At 40.2% G+C, this 23,695-nt stretch overlaps 1 protein-coding gene across 4 annotated transcripts in view; it reads left to right on the top strand.

Moving 5' to 3' along the window:
• The window catches only part of TTC29 (tetratricopeptide repeat domain 29), a 357,304-nt gene that overhangs the window by 208,151 nt on the left and 125,458 nt on the right, over positions 1-23,695 (top strand). For 3 of the 4 annotated variants that reach the window (XM_012726796.1, XM_012726794.1, XM_012726793.1), the window contains exons 2-4: positions 3,423-3,460; positions 7,670-7,767; positions 9,562-9,645. In XM_012726796.1, coding sequence (XP_012582250.1) covers positions 7,676-7,767; positions 9,562-9,645 — 176 coding nt within the window. In that variant the 5' untranslated portion in view covers positions 3,423-3,460; positions 7,670-7,675. The remainder of the gene's footprint in view (positions 1-3,422; positions 3,461-7,669; positions 7,768-9,561; positions 9,646-23,695) is intronic. The other variant, XM_012726795.1, reaches the window with a different exon arrangement.

Here is a 23,695-nt window from a genome sequence, read left to right as displayed (position 1 = left end):
TAGACCTCTCCTGACCCGCCCGCTGCTCCCCTCAGCAGTGTACTTCTTTGACCTGCCTGTTCTGTACCCCCACTCTGTCTCTGGTGAATCCTCTCACCCTCTGCATCTCTGACCTGTACCCCAGTTCTGTATGAATAAATAAATAAATCTTTAAAAAAAAAAGATGCTTAGGAGAATAGTCTCTCCCTTTGGTAATAAGCACTATAACTCAGCACATGCTAGAATCCTGTTGCTGAGAAGTAAACTTTTGCAAATGGGATATTAAGTGTGACATCACACAGTACCACTGCCTCCTTTACCTTTAGGGTGTTGGACCCAACTCCCCTGGTTTCACTCTGATCCCTGGTTCACAGGCATGCTGTGGGGGGTTCTGTGGAGAAGTACCCTCCACTTGGAAAGCAGTATATGCCCAGGGGGCTGCCAGTCTCCTCATGTTTCTTTCTATACTGCTACAGCAGAAGTTATTGATAAAAGGGGGGAATCCATGAGTGCCAGTACCCCACCTTACTTCATCCCCTAGAAGCCACTTGCATTGTGATCATAAATAAGTCACACATGCACAGGTGATGTGACCATCAGAAGTATGACCAGTGGGCAGGCTAATCCATCTGCAGATCACATTGTCCGTGAGTTATCAAGTGAGCGCTGGGAGAAATTCACCCCCTCTGTGCAGGAAAGTCTGTCTGCCTGGTTATCAAGAACCTCTTCGCTCCACTCTGGGTCCATTCAAAGTAGTCTATCAATAGGTCTTTCCTACAGCAGCCCTATTCCTCTGAGTACTCAGGAAACCTAACAGACGCCTGTAGGTCAATGTGGACTTGTTTCTCAGGCACGGTCCCCATCCGGGTGAAGTCAACAGATTTGCTATCCAACGATCTGCTACTGAGTTTACCCAGTGGAGATTCTTCTGACCTTGTATGTTGTAACTTAGATGTTGAGGTGAATTTAGGAAAGTTTTTAGGTGTGTTGGTTGGTATTCTTGAATAGCTGAAGGGAAAGATGGAGTAACAAAGAAATGCCAGTTTGAGAGAAAGCAGGGAAGGAACTAATGAAGGTAAGGGAGGAAGCTTAGATGTAAGTTTTAGGAAAGCTATAAGAAAATCTTTAAGTCAAAGTAGAAGGCCAGTGTCTCTCGGAGTGGGTCTGCCTCTCTGCCTTTGATTCACACACGTTGGGAGTGACCACGGGGGCCTGCAGCCACCCATTTCGAATCACTTTTGTTTTCCAAGGGCTCACAATCTCTGGAGAGATTTGTCGCATAAATCAACGACCATGCAAAGTGATGCTCATGTAATAAAAGTAGATTGAAGGAGGAGTAAAGAGAGAAGGAGATTCATTCTGTGTGGCAAAAGGTAGGAATGTTCTAGAATCTTCAAAGTTTTCAAAAGGGCTGGGTCTGTACATAAACTTGCAGTCAAAACCGGGGCCTATTTTTTGGGGAAAGCAATCAACTTTCTTTTCTTAAGCCAATTTGAGTCAGGTTCTCAGTCACTTAGAATTCCCTAGATGTGGGAAATTTTACGCTATGCAGAAGGAGAAAGACTGCGAGATAAATCAGCAAGGGGAAGTATAGGGTCAAAAAGGCAAGAAGGGGTCACCTAGAACGCCAGGCTAGGAAAGGGGAGAGAGAGGGTGCATGAAATTCACAGTCCACTCAGTGGAAAAGGCAGCGAGGCCAGATTTCTCACAGGGCACAGTGCTGGGAGATGCTCTCTTGAGACCAGAAGGGGACTTTCTAGCATGGGGGTGTGCCTGGAGCCCACTATCGGCAAGTCTAGTGATCAATGGAATGCATAATATAAGCATGCTTGGTGGAAATAACACAGTTATTTGCTGTAGCAAATTAGATGTTAGAATGAAAGTGGATGTTTCGTTGGTACTCCAAATAGAATCCATTTATGGTTAAAGGAGTGACTTGGGTGAGCGACGCTGCTGCTCACCTTACTGCAATGGGCGACGGCAGGTGAAAAAGAAAAGCGTTGCTGTCCAGCACCTTTCTGCTTGAGAAGGTATAAGCAACAAGCCTCACTCCTGCCCTCTGTATAGATGAGATTGAGCAAGGAAGTCATTTCCTTGCATTACATGTGAGGAAAAGGATAAAACGATGGGCCGAGAGGAACAGGATGACGCTCTATAAAAACCCTGAGTTCCAGGTAGATTTTTAAAAAGGTAATAAGGACAGGATGCAGGACGTTTCTGAAAGAGACTTTGAGTTGTTAGTACAGCAAATCAAAACTGGATTGTCTTTAGAAAGGTGTTGGGGGCGGGTAGAGCCGGCTCTTATTGCCACAGGGACTGAGGGACGGGCCTCCGGCCACAGGGGTTATAGGAGCCAAGCCCAGGGCTCTTTTTTCCATCAATCCAGCGAGCAGTGAAGAAATGTAAAACACTGAGAAAGCAATGCCACGCAAGAAATGACCCAGCGCGTCAAATTCGAGACCCCTGGGCCAGATGAACTATCTTCTGAAAGTAGGGGACATCTGAAAGCAGCCTGGCTTGAAACCCGGCTGGGACTGAGTAACCCCACTCTCTAGGCCACCACCCCACCCCGGCCCAGTCCTCAGCAGGCGCCGCCCCTCCTGGCTCCGCCCAAGAGGGGGAAAAGGCCCAATCGTGAGACCCGGCTTAGCCGAGCCCCGCCCCTCTGTAGCCCTGGAGACGGTCGCGTCCCCTCCGGCCGCCACCAGGATCCCGTCCCCTCGGAACCAGGCAGGAAGGAGGGGCGGCGCTGGCGCCCCGCACCCACCGCGGGTGGGGGACACGTTAGGCGGGAGAGAAAACCAGAGCCGTTCTGCAGGGCCGGTTCACCGAGGTTCGTGACGGCGCGGCGAGGCTCCGGGCTCAGTTTGCCCAGTTGCTAGAAAAGGGGGGGCTGTGCTTCCGGACGGTGGGTCCCTGGCCGGTGACCTCCTCCCTGTCTGTAGTGTCTCCCACACTTCTGAGCGAGGCCCACCCCAATGCTGCGGGAGCTGGGAAGGGCGCTCTTCAGCCAGTTGGCCTGACCCTCCAGAAAAACAAAACAAACAAACAAACAAAAAAACCGTGTAGGAGTAAATGGATTCATACTGCTTTAAACTAGCGGGGGAGAGAAAGGGGACTGGGACTCCCTGGCTCCGACTCTCTCAAGTTTGGGGCGTCACACTACTGTTAACTCTAATGTTGCACCTGTCACACCTGTTTTGGAGTATCCTGACCATATACTTCAGATGTATTTGGCAGGACGTTGCGTGAGTTTCTCCCAAAGGGTTTCTCTGCACTTGAGAAACTTGTTCAACTTCACATAAACACACAGTAAGCACACAGATGCTTTTCTATGAACTACACTTACTCCATGATTTGGGGAAGGGACAGGAATTCTATGTACTAATTTTTAACTTTTTTCCTCCCTTCTTCGCTGTGGTGACTTATTTCCTGATACTCAGGCTGAAGTCTGCAGAGACCTGCAACAGAAATCTTAAATGTAAGTCTAGTGAAATATGACCTGCCTTCAAACATCTTTCCTGCTTTATATTTTTATTTAACCATCAGTGAATGTCAGTGGGTAGGGAATGTATAATTTTTATTTATTTAATAACACTCCACTTAGTGACCTTTGTCAGATGTATGATACAAAGGGTAAGCACTAACTCTAAACTAGTTAATATGCTGGATTTTTTTTTTTTACTTTTCAGAAGCGTTGTTACTGACCTAACTTCTGTAGTTTTCTTTAAAGTTTCAGAGTAAAGGAGCTTACAGTAGTGTTAAGAATAGTTCTCATTCTTACACATGGTTTCTTGGAAATAGTACAATCAAATTTATTTTGAACTGTCTTGATGACATGTCATAAATTTGCTTGCTGTGGTTTGTTGACCTCATTCAGACCTCAGTTGTTGCCCAAAGTGGCTGGACTCTACAGACAGTGGTCAGCCTCAAACAGTTCTAAGTCTCCAGGTCACGCTGGCCACACAGCAGTAGGCCTGCCCTGATTTCATGCTTCCCAGTGAGGGTCTTTCTGGGAGTAGTCTGCAAAAAGGGCTACTCTTTGAAGAATTTGACTTGGGGGCCAGAAACTTAAACTCACACCAAGAGACAGGTTCAGCTTGACCGAACACCCTCCAACCTTTCATCCTGTATTTTGCCATTCTCATCCGTCTTTGTGTGGGGGTGCCACACTTAGACTGTAACTGTGATACAAGAGCCAACCAGCAGATCAAAGAATCCACCAAATCTCTCCTGAATACCCACAGTGGAATGGCTTCAGGCGGCCTTTTGATCTCAGTCTCAGCACCGTGGTACCATGGGCAGCACCGCCCACTTGCTGGCACTCGGGGGCACTGCCCCTGGGTCCTTCCTAGTGGCTTACTTCACCCTGAGCTCCGGGGCTCAACCTATTTTGAGGCCAAGCAGAGAAGTATCTCTTCTCCTTCTCTCTTACCTGAATTGGGGCCACTGTCCTTCCTGCAGGCTCATCATTTGAATGATCTCCTCAGTGGTGTTGAGCTAGTGTTCCAGGGCTACCCAAAAGGGAAATGGGGGCCTACTGTGAGTCCTCACCACAATTAAAAAACTCAGGCAAGGCCCTCCCTGGTGGCGCAGTGGATTAAAGCACAGCACTGAGAAGCTGAAGCCACTTCCGCATGAGTTTGATTCCCGCCTGCCCCGGAGGTGACCACAGGGCGCGGCAGACCTCTCCTGACCTGCCCGCTGCTCCCCTCAGCAGTGTACTTCGTCGATCTGCCTGTTCTGCTCCCCACTTTGTCTCTGGTGAAGCCTCTCACCGCCCCTGAGCCTCTGGCCTGTACCCCAGTTCTGTATGTACAAATAAATAAAAATCTAAAAAAAAAAACCAAAAAACAAAACTCAGGCAAGATCCAAGTGCTTATACACACAGAAAGGTGGTAAGAGGTTTATTTACAAGGGAAACGAGAGGAAGGAGAACATAGAGACAGTGATTAACTGGTCAGTACATCCTACTGGTAACGTCTGAGCTCAGACCCAGGCATTGAAGGCAGGTAAAACCCAGCAAGCTGGTGGGCCCACATGTGTTCGGTTTTGTGCCAAACATGGCTGCTTCACTCCACTCCTGGTTCCCAGCTAACCCCTCCTCAAGAAGTCAAGGATCGTGGCAGATTCATGGAATGATGGGAGTTGTGTTCCTGGGCACCTGGGATGTCTCCGGCATGGAGGTGGGGCAACAGTAAGCAGCGTTTATCCAGGGCACATAGTCACCCAACACTAAGAGCCCGGGCGAAGTCCATCGTCAGGGGTGGACAGTGCCATTGCTGCTTCAGGCCCAGGTTCTGCATCCTGCAGCACCAGTCTGGTTCCTTCCCGTGGGCACTCACCTAGGAAATGGGAATACTGTCGGGCCAACACCAGGAAACAATCCCATTCATGGTAACCAAGAAAAAAGTTTTCCTGCAGTCTACAGGTGTAATTTAAGCCTGAAATGACAGACCCCCCAAGCACGCCTGCATTTTTCCCTCACTTACTTTCCCCTTGACTACTACTCTGTGCTAGAATGCAGCTGCTTCCTGCTTTAAGAAAATTCAGCATAAATTAGATTGGACTTATAAATCATAAAGGAGATGGTGATTACTTAGATAAGAAAATAATTTGTTACAGGATTCTTCTAAATATTTGATAAATTTCAAACATTATGTGTGTCATAAAATTCAGTTCACACATTACCTGTAAAATAAAATATCTTTATGTGGCCAAATGTCGGTGGTGAACAACAAAACTCCTTTCCCAACAGGCACAGGCAAGGAGGGGAGTGTGTTCATGGCTCACACTAACTCTGTGCTTAAACTTTGCAACATAGATTGGTTGAGGGGTATTTTTTTGCAACTTGCCATTAATAACTTTTTTCCGCTTCATCATCCGGCTCTGACTGCCCCCCATTCAGACTTTGTGCCTTGAGGCTTGCCAGCAGGCTTGCAGCACTCACATTAAACTAAATTTAAGAGTAAAGGTGCTCCTGCTGCTAATGTTCTCAGATCAGAGGAGAGCAAAATGAAGGAACTGGCAGCTGAAACTTTAATGGTAGGAAACAATGATTCAGATTTCGAAAAAATCACAGCCGATGCACATGACAAAGAAGACAAGTTCCTTTCTACATTTAACATTTGCATTTGATTGCATTCAGTGTGTGTATTTCCCGGCAAAAATTATCTAACCCAAGTAAACATCAGGAAGGATAAATGTTGTAACACATTCTGGTAAGCCAGCTATGGGGGTACTTACATGCATGTTTGGGTTATGCTCTCTGGTCCTTCTGTCTGTCTGCATGTAGCGGAATCATCCAGGTTTGGGATGTGTCCTCACTCCTCGCTGAGCCCCCCAATGACTTCTTCAGTCAGGCAAAGATCATCCCTGCCTCAGTGCTCTTGGAAGGCAAAATGGGGATCTCAGGGCAGTCTTAATTCACAGAGGATGGAACGCCCTGACCAGAACAAGCACGGTCATTGCTGTCATCTCTCACTTTTGAAATCCATCAAAGATAGCACAGATGAGAGGTAAGGACGGACAGGACCAAGGAGAAAGACAGATACCCGATGGTTTCCCTCATCTGTAGAATAAAGCAAAGGATTTGGCAGAACTAAAACAAGACCAACCCTAGACATTCCCCAAAGATGGCCACACCGTATGGCCTCGTCCTTGTCTCCTCTTACAAGTGGCTCTTATCCTCCTATCCTTAGGGGGGTCTTTGTGCATTAGCCTTGAATCTGACGAGGCCTTTTATTATAGCAGACTCGAGGCAATGTGCCTTCCAACGTCAGGCCATAAAAAGGGGTACAGTTTTCACCTCATTTTGCTTTGAGAGTCTTGAGCAGCCATGTAAGAAGCCTCAGGATTCCATGTTGAGTGGGAAACCAAGTCCCGTGAGGAAGCCATGGGTATGGGGCCCAGCAGACAGTCCCAGCTGAGGTTCCAGCAATTGGTTATCATCGGCCCCCCGATATATGAGTGGAGACACTTTCAGGTGATTCCTGCCCTACCATTGAGTTACCCCCAGACTTCTGAGTCTTCCCATCTGTGACCCAGTCCTTCATGGAATAGAGAAAGCTTTTCCCATCGTGCCCTGTCCTAATCCCAGCCCCATATATAATGTGAGAGATGAGCAAGTGATTGTTGTTTTAAACCCTCATTTTAAAGTCACTTAATTTTGAAGTTGTTACACTCATAGTGGGGGCTTTCTCAGGGCAGCTGGCTCTTGTTGAGAACCTTTTGCTTCTCAGTAAAAGCCTTTATTTGGGAGTGATAAGCTTTTTAGGAAACAGCACAATATGAGCCATTTTCAATTATTGATTGAATCAGGAAAGCGAAGCATGAGCGTTAGAAGCCCACAGTGAAAAGTAAAGCTCTTCACTATTTAATTGGGACCGTGTCCCTAAGCAACTCCTATCAATGGGTCTTCGATTCATTGATCAGATTCTCTGCTCATCCACTTCGTGGTGGAGATGCAGGCAATAAATTGGCCAAAAGGCTCACAGCAGAAGGAAATAATGAGAGCAGCAACCTGCAGAATCCGCTCGCACACAGAACATGCTTCCTGAATAATAGAGCTGCAGCACTACACACCGAGGCAGCCTTGTTCAGATGACAGGCTGTGGGTCTCTAATCATGGCTTAAAGGATTCTTTGAGAGATTTAGTCTTTAAAACGCCACTGCTGGTTTTGTTTTGTAGTCCGCCATGACCGCCCTGACCCCAGTGCCCATGACGCGTTCAAGGCTGACGGCCTTAGCCAGACAGAAGCTGCTTTGCTCCCCTAGGTCGGTGCCCAGGTACGTGCCCGATTGTCCTTTCTTTTCCTAGAGAATGAATTTCCTGCAGGAAAAAATGTCAATGACATATCTCAGCACACAAAACTGGTGAAAGACACACATAGATTGCTTAAGTTGAATATTCAGTATATTCAAATTTGCTGTTTCAAAAGGATTTAAGAACCCCAGTCAAAACCTAGGAGTATATTTATTTAACAATCCAGTGCTTGGTTGATCATATTATTTCCTATTCCAATTATGCCCTGGCTCCTTAGAGCTTCCGAGATACGTTGCCTTTTTTCAAACATGTGTGGAGAATAGAAAGCAGAAGCTTTGAGAATGAAAGACGTGCGGCTTCTAATCTACAAGGTTCAGAGTGCTGGCTTCTGTGCTGGGGGAGGAGGCCACGGTTTTACGATGAGGCTGGCGTGGCACGCATTATTTAGCCCCTGAAATGATCCGGGGGCCTGAAAATGCATCGTGCAACCACTACTGCATTTGAGAGCAGAGGAGCCGCTGAGACAGGCCAGAAAGCTCGATGTGCTTTGTGATAATTAATGCAGATTAATTAGGTTGTGTCCTTCAAAAATTGCCATTTCTCGTTTTATTGATTTTTAGTAATGCACATATGATTCTGAGTAGAAATAATTTGCACGTGGAGGGTTGCTTATTTTCTTTGTGTGCGTTCTTTTCAATTCCTGCAAGGCGTCATGATCAAAGTACTACCGGATCACTTTGTTGGGAGAAGGATCATCCTCATTGTTAGTATTTCTGGGAAAGGCCAAAACCCCTGGACCAACATAAATACATTCACCCGAACGGACATAAATTTCTTTTATAATAGAAATTTGAGAACAGTTTTTAATATGTACATAATTCAGGTATACATACTTTCTTATTTTCTACTTTACTTTTGAATATGTGAAATATTCACAAAGTCTGAGAAAACGTGTTCGTCCTGTCTTCTTTAATGATTAAGATTACATTTTCTTTGCAACAGGAGCCAAAACTATAGCCCATACCTCACATCCCCAAAATAAGAGATGATAAAGAAAACTTTTCCTTATATTTATTTTATTAAAGAACGTGTTTACCCTAACCATTTACGGCAAAGCTTTGTATCAGTGTTCTCTATTAACTTGTGAAAAAAAAATATTTGTTTAGTCCCATATTCTCAGTTATCTTATTTTAAAAGGTGCCAGGTGTCTGAAGAATGAACATAATACAGATATATTTCTCTGTAACACCAAGTAGAGTCTTCCTGGGGCCCTGGATCTTTGCACCTTGAATTTTTAATAATAATAATTTAAGGGTTTGTTTTTTTTTACATGAGATTAGAAAAAAACCAACATTCAAATGGCACTTCAGAAAAAGGTTTGGTAATGTTTGCCTCAAAAAAATTATTGAGTTTTGTATCAAAACAGCTCTTTTCTTAGTTCAGGATCCTCTGAAAAACAGAGTATGACTCTTCTGGTTGAAAAGTTATGCTCTGAAATAGTATGAGTAAAAAAATGGAAGGTCTTATAAGCTTTGAGGGGGAAATTCCATATACTTGAGAATGTGGGTTATTTTAATGTGTGGTGTTTTATTTGTTTATACCCTGGGTTTAATATTCTTCCCTAATTTTTTCCACCTGAGAAAATTAAAACTTTCAAATGATCAGTCAGCAATCAAATTCTGTGACTATTGAAGAACCTGGTTAGATACGGTATTATACCCTGAACGTTTCTGTCCTGCATGCCCAGCATGCTATATGTTTGGTAGCTTTTCGGCGTGATCAGGCAGTGCTTTATTACTTCCTTCCATTTCACTTAGGTCTCAGTTGATCAAAGAAAAAGATGACATAGATCATTACGTGGAGGTGAATTTCAAAGGATTGTCAAAAGAAGAGGTTGCTGCGTAAGTATAACCTCTTAAAGGTACTTTAATATAAAGTTTGTTTCTTTTGTCTTGATTCTTTATTGAAATTACAGTTTTCCTGTGCAATGCCCTTTTTCATTGGAACGTGGCATTTAAAAATTAAAGCTCATATTAAATAGTAATAGGTCATGTCTATTGATCTTTCACATACCAAAGTCTTTAATTTTCTAACTTTCCAAATTCTCCTATTTACCGAGGTAATATACTATCACATTTGCAATATTTTAGCTAAGTCTTTGCTATTAATTGCTTATTAACCTCCATTTCAAAGAGAGTCACTCTGTGGGGGAAGGGAAAGAAATCTTTAAGAGAAAGATTTATATTTATTTTTTTCCTTGTGATTATAATAAAAAATCCCTTACTAATGTATTTTCTTCTCCCTGCCAAGAGCTCACAAAAAGATTTAGTGGATCATAGTTTATTGGTTAATTCACAAATAATTCTGAAATGTCTGCATTTTTTAAATGAACAATTTAAACTTAATCATTTTATCACGAGCTAAAAACTATGGTATAGGTAAAAATAGTATACAAATGCATGCAGGTTAGTGAGAAAGGAATAAAAACTTATGATAAAGCTAAACAAGTTCAGTATTTATTAACTTCAGGTCTTAAAATGGAAGCATAGAAAAAATAAAAATATTGTAAATGTACACACGCCTTATGGAAGCCATTGAAAATAGATTTTTAAATAGCCTGAAAGTGCTGTCTAGTTAATGAGATTCCACTGAAAGAGTACTTTTTGTGTTATCTTTGGTATAAGTTTCATATATTATAAAGTTGCTATATTTAATTTGATTAGATACTATTTTATCAATCGCATATAACATGGAAAAACAGAATAATTCATTCTGTCTGTCACTACCGGCAGTAGCTATTTTATAGAGTGCCAGAATTTTACAATAACCACAATCACTGTCTTCCTTGAAACTCAATACACTGTTATGTGTAGTACCTAGAACCTTTGGTTAAATGCTGTTCTGATTGCTAATTCATTAACTTTCCATGTTAACCTGTTGGGTAAATGAAAGATCAACATTGTATGACAGTACAATCACTTCTCAAGGGAATAACAGATCTGAATGATATCTGCATTCTGATTTAAATATAATGTTATCCAAATAGCTGTAGTTGACTTAATAATTTAAAATTAAACAAGCAGTTAATTTACATAATCAACAAACTGCAAATCCAGATATCTAAACTCTACTAAGCTTTCAGTCTACCCTGAAGAAAACTTTGAGCTGAGACAATCAATATAAAATAGACTGTACTAATGAGTGTTCTTTTAATAAAATTTTTTTCACTGATAATATTCAAAATTGATTTCAAATCCATATTGTACTACAGAAAGCAGAAACACCAGGTAATTCTGTCCTTACTGCATTCTCTTTAAAACTTCCTACATTTGAATACTGTTTTAGACCAAAGCTCCTTTCCTAAGATAGTGGGTGCAAATAATTAGTAGGAAGATTGCTTGTAGTCAGTTCATCATTATGCTTTGATTGATACATATTCCAGACCTTGCCCCAGTCAAACTAATTGAGTAGCATGTAAAAGAGAAAATTGATGAACAATTTCAGTATCTGTCTGCAAGAGCCAGCAGGTGCTCTGAGGGGTTGTGCATATTCTCTTAGCCAAAGATTAGCTGCATGAAACTGTTTTATTAGTGATTCAGCACTAAAACAATAAACTGGTCAGCAAACATACACTAAATACCTACTTCATATATGTTATTAGGTTTTTCACAGTGAGAAAGACAGTGAGATTTTATTATAAAATACTTGGCTCCACCTTTTCTCTATTTGAAACAGCAAGACCTCTGAGCTGAAAACAAACACAGAATGAATGAGTGCTGATTATTCTTTGAGGTTCTCCTGGCACTGTAGAGGAATCAGAGAAGATCATGATGGTAGGTGACACTGACGAGAAGTGGATTTTGAGTTTGACTCCCGTTCTGGTAACGTTATAAAATGATCAAACTCACAAGTCGCAGGTTCTTAGTATACAAAGATGTTAATGGGGAGAATTTGAAGAACAACATTTTCAGAAAGGCAAACAACTCCTTCTCTATACTGCATGTTCTTTTCTAAGCTGGCAACTGGCGTCATTATATGTAAGTTTTCGGCACCAAGAACTCACTAATCCCTCTCTTTAATGTGCCTAATGTCCTCCACTTATACATTTGCTAGTCGTGATTCCAGTTTTGTCTTCTCACTTCCCTTCTAACTCTACCAGAATTCAGCTACCAGATTGATCTTTAAATCATGGTGCTACCTTGCTTAAAATCCTCCAAGAATTTCCATGACTCTTAGGGAGGACTGTAAACTCTTCTCACGACCCAAAGCCGTGCATGATTTGAACTTGCTGCCTCTCTGATCTCGTTTCCCATATTCCCACTGCTTATGCTTCTCAGTGTGGCCTTCTCAGCATGCAGGTGACCTTGACTGTGGCCACTTCAGTTTGTCCTTGACCTCCTAATCCAGTAGTCTTCCCCCAGCCCTCACACTCTTACTTACTTAAATCTTCTGGGTCTATTTCTTCTCTAGTCTGTTTCCCACCTTGTATTTGGAGTTTATATGTCGATTGTCTTCATCCCTAGCTGGACGGAGGCGCTACACAAACAGGGATATATCTGTGAGTGCTCTGGCATGTGGTCAGAAACTAGATGTTAAATGCCATTTTAACACCATGAAATGGGAATCCCACTATGGGTATTCTGTGATTACAGCATTTTCAGAATAATGTTGTATGTAACTGGTTTAATTATTGAATTGAGGAAATGTAGACCTTTGTGTGTGTTTTCTGTATCGGAAGAAAAATTTGAATGAGTAATTGAGAAAACAGGTTAAAGTACGTCACTGGCATGATCAAATCTAGTTGACGGGAGTTCGTTTTACTTAGAACTGAGTAAAGCAATTCCACAGCAAAGGACTTCTGTTTCTTGTTTTTGTTTCAATCACCTATATTTACCAAAGGGATTTTCAGTATGCTTCTTCTTGACTTGTGACGTGACTGAGTTATTCTACATTTTGTTACCAGTCAGACTATACTCACCTATATTTGACACTCCTATTATGACTTCATTAGATAAGTCTTCAGATAATTCGTTGATAGTATATAACTGGTCTTCAGCAACTAAAGAAGGGCTAAACATGTGTTTGACATGTTGATTTTCTTATTCTGTATTGTATTATCAGGATGCATTATTGCTTTTAAAGGACCTTAGAGTACCACTTATTAGCATAATTGCTTTGAGTCACTCAGTAATAAACGTGTCATTTATAGATTTTTTCTGGGGGACAGCTTTTACAGCTTTAACTATGTAGATGAGGATAATAAACAAAATCATCAAAGGTCAGAGGATGTTCATCTGCTCAATATTATTTTCTGCTTCAGATATCAAGTTCTACTATGTAGAAGACTAGATTTAGTTCAAAACTGTGCATCTCTAAGATACTGCTTTCTTTCCAAATATCTTTTAGCATTAACAGTTAGGGTATCACTTTGTCAGCCCAGTGGCAGCTAAAATTACCTGTTACCATGTTTAAGGAGTTTGGGCTGTGAAGAAACAAAGAGCCATTCATTTTCAGACCTTTTAAAGTCTTTTCCTCCTACCTCATTTTATACTTACTCAAAGTAAATTGCCAGTCTTAGGTTTTCATTGCACATTTCAAAACTGTCTTCCAGAGCTGCTGTTAAAGACTCCAGGTATACTTGCTACCTGCAGATTTAGCACGTGGCTTTGCACAATGGCCAAGCGCTCAACAGGCACGTTGCAAGGTGAAGACGTTTCTTGAGGGTTTGATGTTTTATGGTAATTTGATGGGAATTAAGAAGTCGCCTCCTTCCTCGATTTCCTGCATTTTCTTTGTTTTTGAATAATCTTGTGGCATTATTATGTTTCCTCTTGAAATCACTTTGCTCTTTTGTAAAGTAATAAGCTAAGTTCTTTATGGAGGTTTACAAATTGCACTTTCTGAGAAAGCCCATCACCACATAATGGTTCCATGACAGAAACGGACTGCGAGAGGAAGGAGAGCAGGCAGCCTCTCTTTGCTTCCAGGTGCAAGTAAGATATTTATTATACTTTCTGAGTCAAATAAGAAGCTGGGATTTTGGTATTCCGAAGTAGACAATGATCCCTTGCTTCCCATGAAAATGCATATATGTATATATGCATTATAATATAGAATGTATAGATTTAATATATATATAATGAATATATGTGTATATTAATATGTATATATTCATGAAAATATAAGAGTAGAGGATGCATATAGGTAAGGGAGGTAGAGGATACCTATATATAAAACAGTAGAGGATATATTAACTTAAATTCTGGTGTTATCTTCCACAGCAGATCTAGGATGTGAAACTAAGAAAAGGCTTTTTTTACCCTAACTTAAAACACACATATATAGAGGTATTGATACATCAATAAGTTTAAAATTGGAGAATTTACAAGATACAGTTGGAAAGAATTTTTTTTAAAGTTCTCATTAGGTACAAAAAGTATCTTAGCTTTTTACCTAAACCAGATTTAAAGCTTAAAACAGAAGAAGATGATGTAAAAATGAACTATTATATTATTAAAAAAAAAAAAAACAGAAGCAAAGCTTTCGAATGTCAGCTGAACTGGGAAATACCGATTTCTAAGAATTTTATGTCTCCATGTCCTTTAAAAGTTTGTTTTAAAATGCTGTTTTGGTGTGTGTTGTTTTAACTTAGCATCTCTAATAAACTTTTAAAAATCGTTGTAAGGAAAGACATAGGCTTCTGCCATTGCTGAACTGGCTGCACTGGGACCTGACTTCTTCCTCAGTTAGTTACATGACTTTGCTGCCTAGTTCTTGAGTAATCTTGTAATGTTATCTGATGTCTCTCATCTTTGGTTTCCACAACTATTTGGGGAACATAAAAAGTCACTTCTATTTAACTGATACTGGTCATTTTCGTTGACTTTGAAAGCATTTATTAATAACAAATGTGTATTTTACATTAAAGTTTAGTTGTTCACTTTATTATTTTTCTTTAAATTGGTATAGTCATGTATTTTACTTTGTACTGGGAATTGTTTTCATTGTGCTCAGAAGTTAGATACGGTAAGGAAAGGTACATTTCGAGCCGAGTCCTGTTACCAATGAGGGGACTTTAAAAAATCATTTCAACTCCTATGAAACTTTTCGGAAATCTTTTTGTACTGTACTAAGTAACACAAATTTGTATAACCTGCTGAGCAGTTCCAAACAGATTTATAAAATGTGAAAAACACTGAACAACTATAAACCAGAGACATTTTATGGAGGTGGAGAGGGGAATAACATCAAAATTGGGGTGGGTGGGAAAAGTGCATGGCGATGGCACATGGGTGAATTGGTGATGGGAAATCCATGGATTCACAAACAAGGTGGACAAATTAACCAAATGAAGAATGATGTAAAACATTTTTTTCTATAAATTATTTCTATAAATTTATTACTCTCAGACTGCTTTACATATAAACCAGCCAGAGAATGTGGCCTTCCAAACAGTAGCCCATGAACCTGGTGCCACTGCATGATTTGGAAATTGTTTGGGAAATTGATCTATCAAGGAACAAAAGAATGAAGTGAGAACAGGGGTTGAGCTCCAGGGACCACCGTGATTAGAGCAGCTGGCACTGGCTGTCATTGGGATCGTGATGGAGCCGTACTTCACCCTTAAGTCATCCTTTTTTTTTTTTCCTGTGGCATTTTAGAAACTTCATGACAAGGAAGTCTGTTTTTATGGACAAGAAAATCATCTTACATGCAATCCATTCTATTCAGCAAATGCACCTCTACTCGGCTCCCTTGTTTCAAGCATATATTCCTTAGAAATAGAACAGAGTTTGGACAAGTGAAATAAGAATATATATAATTGCTGGGGACATAAGAATATTGTCCCTAAACAACACTGTCCTCGTTCATTTTTCGTCTGTCCTCTTTTCTCCTACTTATTTAGCAAGATGATTTCTTATTTTGAGTTTTGTCCCAGTTGATGTTGTATTCTATCTGAATTAAGAAAGCAAACATGAGAAGCTCTGAAACTAATTAGAACTTTTCCTGTTCTCCATTAGAATTAAACACCAATTCCTAAATTGTTGATATTGCTGTGATTACGTAACAGTCCTACCGCCGGCTTATACCTACACCCTGTTATCGTGTTGGAAACAAGATGTTGCAATGGCTTTAGATTTGCTTTAGATTGAAAGCAAAGCTACTTTACCTGATGGGAAGAATCCTAATACTGCCACAATAAAAATAATAAGTTATTTTTAAAACAATTTAGATTATAGCATTTATCATTCTTTTTTGTAAAAAAAAAACAAAAGAAAATTATTGTGCTGAAACAACCATTTCTTGAAGTGTACAGTTCAGTGTCAGTAAGCGCATGCATAGCATTGTGCCATCCTCACCACCAACCATCTCCAGAACCCTTTTCACCTTGCAAAACTGAAACTATATACCCATTAAGCAATATTTCTTCTTATCACACCCTGGAAAGTGCCTGGAAACCATCACTGACTTTCTCTAACATCAGCTATTCATGATTTTATATATATAGAAACATACAGTATTTATCATTTTATGACTAACATTCATTTAGCACAATGCCCTTAAGGTTCTTCTACATTGTAGCATATGTAAGAATTCCCTTCCTTTTTTTTTTTTTTAAGATTTATTTACTTATGCATACAGAACAGGGGTACAGGCCAGAGGTGCAGGGGCAGTGAGAGGATTCACCAGAAACAGAGTGGGGAGCAGAACAGGCAGATTGACAAAGTACGCTACTGAGGGGAGCAGCGGGCAGGTCAGGAAGGGTCTGCTGCGCCATGTGGTCACCTCCGGGGCAGGCGGGGATCGAACTCACGTTGAAGTGGCTTTAGCTTCTTAGTGCTGTGCTTTAACCTGCTGTGCCACCAGGGAGGGCCCAGAATTCCCTTCTTTTTAAGGCTAAGTACATTCCATTGTACATACCATAGTTTGCTTACTAACTTACCCTTTGATGGAAACTTGTTTCACTTCTGTGTTCTAACTATTGTGTACACATCTCTGCTCAAGACCTTGTTTTCATCTCTTTTGAGTATGTCTACATGAGTGGAATCATCACATAATTTGATAATTCTAGCTTTTTTTAAAAAGAAAAAGATTTCTGCATACAGAACTGGGGTACTGGGGAGAGGTTCAGGGGTGGTGAGAGGATTCACCAGAGACAGAGTGGGGAGCATAACAGGCCGACTGACGAAGTACACTGCTGAGGGGAGCAGCGAGTGGGTCAGGAGAGGTCTGCCGCACTTTGTGGATCACCTCCGGGGCATGGATTGAACTCACGCTGAAGCAACTTAGTTAGTGCTGCGCTTTAACGCACTGTGTCACCAGGGAAGGCCTGATCATTCTATTTTTAATCTGAGGAAAACTACCATTTTGCAGTTATGGTGACTACTATTTTATATTCCCAGCGACAGTGCACAGGGGTTCAGATTTCTCCACGTCTTTACAAACATTATTTCCTGCTTTTATGAAATTAGCAATCATAATGGGCATGAAATGATTTTGATTTGCATTTCCCTAATGATTGCTGATGTTGAGTATTTTCATGTGATTGTTAATAATTTGGATATCTTCTTTGAAGAAATCTCTATTCAAGTCTTTTGTTCATTATTGGATCAGTTGGTTGCTTTTTGTTTGTTAGTGAGTTTCAGGGATTCTATATATATCCTGGATGTAATACTTTATTAGATATGTCATGTATCTGCAACCTATTTTGTAGGTTGCCCTTTAACTCTGTTGATGACAAAAGTTTATAATTTTCATTAAGTTCATGGACTCCTTTCATTGTCTGGGGACACAGCTTAGAAGGGGAAGTTGTGAGTGATCCCTGCAGGTACCCTTTTCAGTATTCTTACCTAGAGTTGGAATTAAATAACTGGGATTTAATAAGGAAGTATTGTTTTGTTTTTTACTCTTTCCTGTATGGCAAGAGCAAAGAAATGAATTTTAGAAACACTTAACATGTTTTGACTTACTGGTTTTTGTTTCATTCTGTGTTCTTGTGTTTGAAATTTTAGTTGCGTGGGAATTCACCAATGAAGATTCCCTCAATTCTTGATTAAAATGAGCTATGTGTTAATTTACTAATTAATTGGTGACTGTGGTATTTTCTAAAACTCTCAAGTAACCAATGAGCAATATCATCTCCAAATTTTTTAAATGTTTTTCATTATATTTATATTATTAAAGATATCAGAGGTTATTTAATATAACTATAATTCCAAAAAGCTTAAATCATAGTCTAGGTATATTGGGAAATCATTGGAGTAATGTAAACAGGGAAATGACAGGATGTAATTTCATTTTATTTATTTTTTTAAGATTATTTATGCATACAGAACTGGGGTACAGGCCAGAGGTGCAGGGGATGAGAAGACTCACCAGAGACAGAGTGGGGAGCAGAATAGACAGATCGACAAAGTACACTACTGAGTGGGGAGACAGGAGAGGTCTGCCCCGCCATGTGGATCAGCTCTGGAGCCAGGGATTGAACTTGTGCTGCAAGGGCTGTGGATTGCTTCAATTGTTGCACCACCAGGGAGGACCTTGTAATTTCATTTTAAAAATATCACTCAGGCTCTTTGTGATGGCTTAATGAGGGTAGATGCAGTGGAAAGGATGAGAAATGGCCTGATTTAAAATTGATTTATGTGGTAGGGAGTCCAGAACTCACCAAAGAAGAATGGGGCAGTGAATAAAAGAAGAAATCGAAGATGGCTTTTCTGAACAGATCTAAGCAACTGAGGAAATAGCCTGTTCTCTGCTGAGTTTACAACACTGTCCTGCACATAGTAGGCATGCAATCATGATTTTTAATGGAGGCCATCCACACCAAACCTATTTATAATCGCTTCCATTCCCACTTTGAAATTTATTCTTTGCCAAAATAACAATGACTAACATTTGTTGAGCACGTACTGCATCCCAGGTCCTGCTCTAAGTTCACTCATTTAATCCTAGCGAGATCTTTGTGACTTCTGTTTACAACTAAGCAAATCAGAGCACAGGGATATCAAGTAATTTGCCCAAGGTCACACAGCTAATACGCAGAAGAGCAGGTGTTTGCTCCATAGGCAGTTTAGCTCTAGAACCTGCCCTTCAACCACTACACCCTTCTGTCTTTGAAACTACTGAGGCCTTCGTTAAACCATGTTCTGTGTCATCTCCAAACTGCAGTGCATTGCCTTGGCCTGGAATGCTTTTTCTTTCAGCATTTCATGACTAACTCTTACCCATTCTTGAATGGCTTGTTGTGTAAGGGCAAACTTGCAGCTCTAATGACAAATCCTGTGTGCCCTCCCGTCCCTGAGAGAGATGCCCCGTGTTGGCCCCGTGTCGCGGGGTTTGTTTGGTCTGCCACCCCGCGAGTGTCAGGTGGCCGGAGCGACGGCCTCTGTCACGTCTGCACCCTCAGTATCGTCAGTGCTTGGCTCACCAGTGTGGGGGGGGGGGGTCCAGGAATAACTAACTGGTGGTTTATCCTTTCAAACCTGTAACATGTCCTGCCGGAGATGCCCTCCTCCCGCCCCACCCCACCTCCACCCTTTACTTGGTGGGCTTTTATCTTCCAGGCTCAGCTTCACTGTTTGCTGCTGTGTGAGGCCTCCTTTGATCTGTCTTTACCCACACCGTGGAGTTCAGAGCACCCACTCGCACCCTCTTAATAGCCATTGACAATTGTGTACATGTACGGTTTCCCCTTTCCTTGATTAATGTTTAACAAGCTATGGATTGTGGCCCCTTCGTGAGGAATGTTGCGACCCATCCTGCATTTAAAAAGTCAGAGTGTGGCAAAACAGAATAAAGGTAAAGAATGCACTGCACAGAGCCTGGCTTAAGCCTGGGAGGCTGTCGGGCGTCACAAAGCATCCAGGTTCAGAACTCGTGCCCGGGTTCTGATCCCAGGCTCCCGCCCTCAAGGTCCCGCTGGGCGTTTACTGCAGCTGGTTGGCTTTGGCCAAGTTACTTGACGGTTCTGTGCCTCAGTCACCTTATCTTGAAAAAAATAGGGATAATGATAAAAGGGCTCATGGGATGTTATGAGGAAGGAGTTAAGGCTTATACATTTGTATGAACAGCCATATTAAATGTCTTTCTATAACTTGCCACAAGGAGAGGACTCTCCTGGACACAGAGCAACTGGAAAGCTTCTGACTTACAAAAATTAACGCTTTTATCTCTTGCTGACTTTTTTCCTAGAAAAGAATTGAAGAAACTTAGTTGTCATTTTATATTACACGTATGTCCAATTATAAATAGAAAATGAAAGGCCACTGAAGAAGTTTGTAACTATACTCCCCCCAGGAGTTAAGTTCCCTTCTCCAGAGGGAACATTAAATTTCATTCTGAACTTCTGTGCAGACGGGGAAAAGGGAGCCGTGATGAGCTGTATAACTCTTGTTACCTGATGAAAGAAACACCTCTGTTTTCTCTTAATATTAAATTCCAAAAGGAAGTTACTACACAGCCTTCTATAAGAGAAATGGAGCAACATAGGAATGTTGTACAACTAATGAACAATAAAATGGGTATTTAGACAGCTTGTCATAAATATTACATGTTAGCTTAGCTTCATTTCAGGCACGATAGTAATGGGTAAGAGATATAAGAGATGGGTAATGGCTGAAAGATGTTAAATGATCACTGTGTGCTGATCTCTGTTTTAAGAGATCCTGAAAATAGCCCCGTAAATAGCTTTTATGATTCTCAGAGACCAAGGCATAGAGAGGTTAAGTAATTTGACCAGAGCAATCTGATGTTATAGAGAAGTAGAAACAATAAGATAGGAAAAATGATTTATAAAGAAGAAAGAAGGAATGAGCTAGAAAGAAAATGCATCAGAGGTCAGACTTCCAGACCCCTCCTGAATGCCTCAGGACTGCTGTGGATCTGGAACCTTTCCCTGGGTTCACCTCAGGACCCAGTCATAACCCTGATTCTGATTCCCATACAGGTTCCTAAAGCTTGTCAGAAACAATCTCTTATCCTACAATGTAGTCAAAGAGATAGTTACTACTGAAAAGGGGAATCTCCTGAAAAGTTGAGTTTTCTTTTCTCTGCTTTAAGATTAAGATCAAGATAAATGGCTGAGTCTCTTTCTCTCCCACCTTTGAAATTAGCCCAGAGGGTGCAAACAGCAGAGAGAAGAAGGAGTTCTCTTGACAGTGGTGTGGGAGGTGGGGGAATTTTGCATGTAAATATAAGAATACTAACCTTTAATTTTCCTTTCTTTTGCTATACATTTGGCATTTTTGTAAACAGGACTAAAGAATTTTTTTTTTATCCTTTGTCTTTACAGTGGAGCATTGGAGGACCTGGGTGGGGGGTGGGGGAGGTGGAGAAATGGGGGGTGGGGGAGGTCAGAGAAAAAGAATCAGACCTCTCTTGTGTGCTTGGCCTAGATCTTATCCAGTCAGTCTTAATCATTCACAGTTTGATTTTGTTTTTTAAGTGCCCACTGATGTAGATTTTTTATTTGTTACCATGAAGTTTCCTGTGATGTTTTCTAATCATTTGAGTCTCTTCTGCACAGTAGATGCATTCTTCTATCTTGAAGTATGACAATCATGGTCATCACTAACAGGCTGTAGAATTCAAACTCTGGGCTTTTAAAATTAGAATGAAAAATTCCAGCTCCATTTTCATGAAGTATATGACCTTCATCTTGCTTGTTCAGTTATTTCTGCCATAATGTCCTCACCTGTATACTGGAACTAACAATACCTGACTCACAAAATAAAAATTGTAAGGTTTAAGCATAATGCATTTAATGTATTGAAAACAGCACCTGGCACTTTGTAAGCCAACAATGAAAGTTAGTCATTACTGTCATTACTATAATTCGACACGATAATACCTTTTTCATTCTTGAACTGTCATGGTGACTTCCCTTCTGGTTCTCACGTCTGCAAAGATGTGTTTCCTTTCAGTTCTTTATTGCTTTACACCGTTCTTGTGTTTTGTGGGCCAGTGTTTTTGTTCTCTATAGTTTTATGCATTTACCTTTAACATGGCTTCGTGTTCTTTGTCTGACTTCATCTCATTGTAAATTTTTGTAGGATTTTCATTTTGGTAGGATGTTTTTCTAATATCCTGAGTTGAAAGCTAGCTCTTCCACCTGTATCAGTTACTTTGTCTTCTAGAAACTGTGTTTAAATGATACATTTGCTTTTGAATGATTTCTTCTCTCAAGGTTTAATACTTAGTTGGTTTTTTTTTTTTCTCCCTGGTCTACATATATGACAATTGCTATGGCAGTTTCCCTACAATTAATAAATTAGAAATATATTTGTAAATTTTCAGTTAAGTGGCTTTTTTTGTTTGTTTCGGGAATAGAGGGGTTTAGGGTGGGGGGGGGCAAATCAGTAAATGTACCCTCATGAAACAGCTTACAGAATTTCCAATATGATGGCAACATAGTTGATTTTTATCAGTAAACAATTAGCTGGACAAAAAAATCTACATTGTTATTTAAGTCATGCTAAACAATTCTTATTCAAGTCTTTTCCCCCTTTATGCCATTCAAATTTTGGAAAATTCATTAATTTTTTTCTAGTTCTGTTGGCTTTTTGCATTTTGAAACTAAGTTTTTGAGATATATTGTTTCTGAACTGCTATGTTTTTCAAAAAAGTTAATCTATGTGTTTCTATTTTGTATTTACCTCTTTAATTGTTTTGTAACTTGCTTTCTTTTTTGTTGACATTTGCACTATTATGTGAAAATACAAAAGAATGAAGCAGTATATTCTTTGCCTCAAGGAATTATACTTTCTATTACATATCGATTTGGGGCTTTTTTTTAAAGTTTGGATTCAGCACTCTTTTATTTTTATTGTCTTACAGCTACTTTTTGTTCTTACAATCTTCTTACTGATGCACATATCTGATATGATAAAACCTATTTCTTGGTTATAAGTAAGCATTTTCTAACTGCTTGAGATAGCGACAGTAGAATTAATACAACATTAAGGAAAGGAGATATTTATACACAGGTGTTACCTGATCAAAGCATCAGGATGATCAATTACTTTTGCTTTTCAATACTTCACTTTCACCCTTGTTGGCTTCACTGTTGGTAGGTTGCTTTACACACCTCCTTTGCAACACACAGAGTGTTCACTATAAAACGATTCTTTTCATGGCTTAGAACCTGCTGATTATCTTTTAAGCATTCAAATTGGATAGGGGAAGTATAGTCTTAATTTAGATTTTGAGGTAGAAAAATTAAAATATGCTTAGTGAAAGGGATAAATTTCTCCACAACAGAAATTTAGGAATCTAAAGAATTGAAGCCACTTGCCGTTCTAAAATGGTCACACTTGATATTTCTCACCCAAGAAATACACAGTGATAGAGCTGGGAAGGAGCTGAAAAATCATTTGTTTTAAGTTTTTAATTTTATCCAAGGGGAACAAAGAGGACAGTTAATGAAGTGCCGACAGGTCATTTGTAATGAGAAGTTTTGTAAGTGTTATTTTTGCCCCTCAACGAAACATCTCCATGATATCAGACCAGATGTCGTAAGTGATATCCAGAGGTAGTTTTTAGTGTTTGCCTTAAACTGTCCTTCACTGCTGAAAAGAGCATGAATAATGTTAATAATTTTTTAAATGTGTGATTAAATCTTGTTAGTCCTTCAATCTTGTTAATCATTTTTAAACTTGTGCTTTTCCCTTTATTATTTACACATTACTGCATTTCTCTCAGATACTAGTCATGTTTATAGTGCAATAGATGTTACTTTTCTTGCCACTATTTTAACACCCCTGAAGTCTTTTAAAAGAATATGTGTTTAGAAGAAGCAACATTTGAATATACATAAGATAGAATGATAGCTGTATAAAATTCATTGGTTTACTTTTCCTAAAGAAACAACCTTCTGCAGTTGTTTAATGCAAAAGGTTTTTTTCTTGAAAAGGTTAAAAAAGTTCTAATCAACTTTTGTACATTATGTAG

The sequence above is a fragment of the Condylura cristata genome, unplaced genomic scaffold, assembly GCF_000260355.1.
Source record: "Condylura cristata isolate star-nosed mole 26May11 unplaced genomic scaffold, ConCri1.0 scaffold00018, whole genome shotgun sequence".
NCBI classification, from domain to species: Eukaryota; Metazoa; Chordata; class Mammalia; order Eulipotyphla; family Talpidae; genus Condylura; species Condylura cristata.
This window is presented reverse-complemented; position numbering and strand designations above follow the sequence as displayed.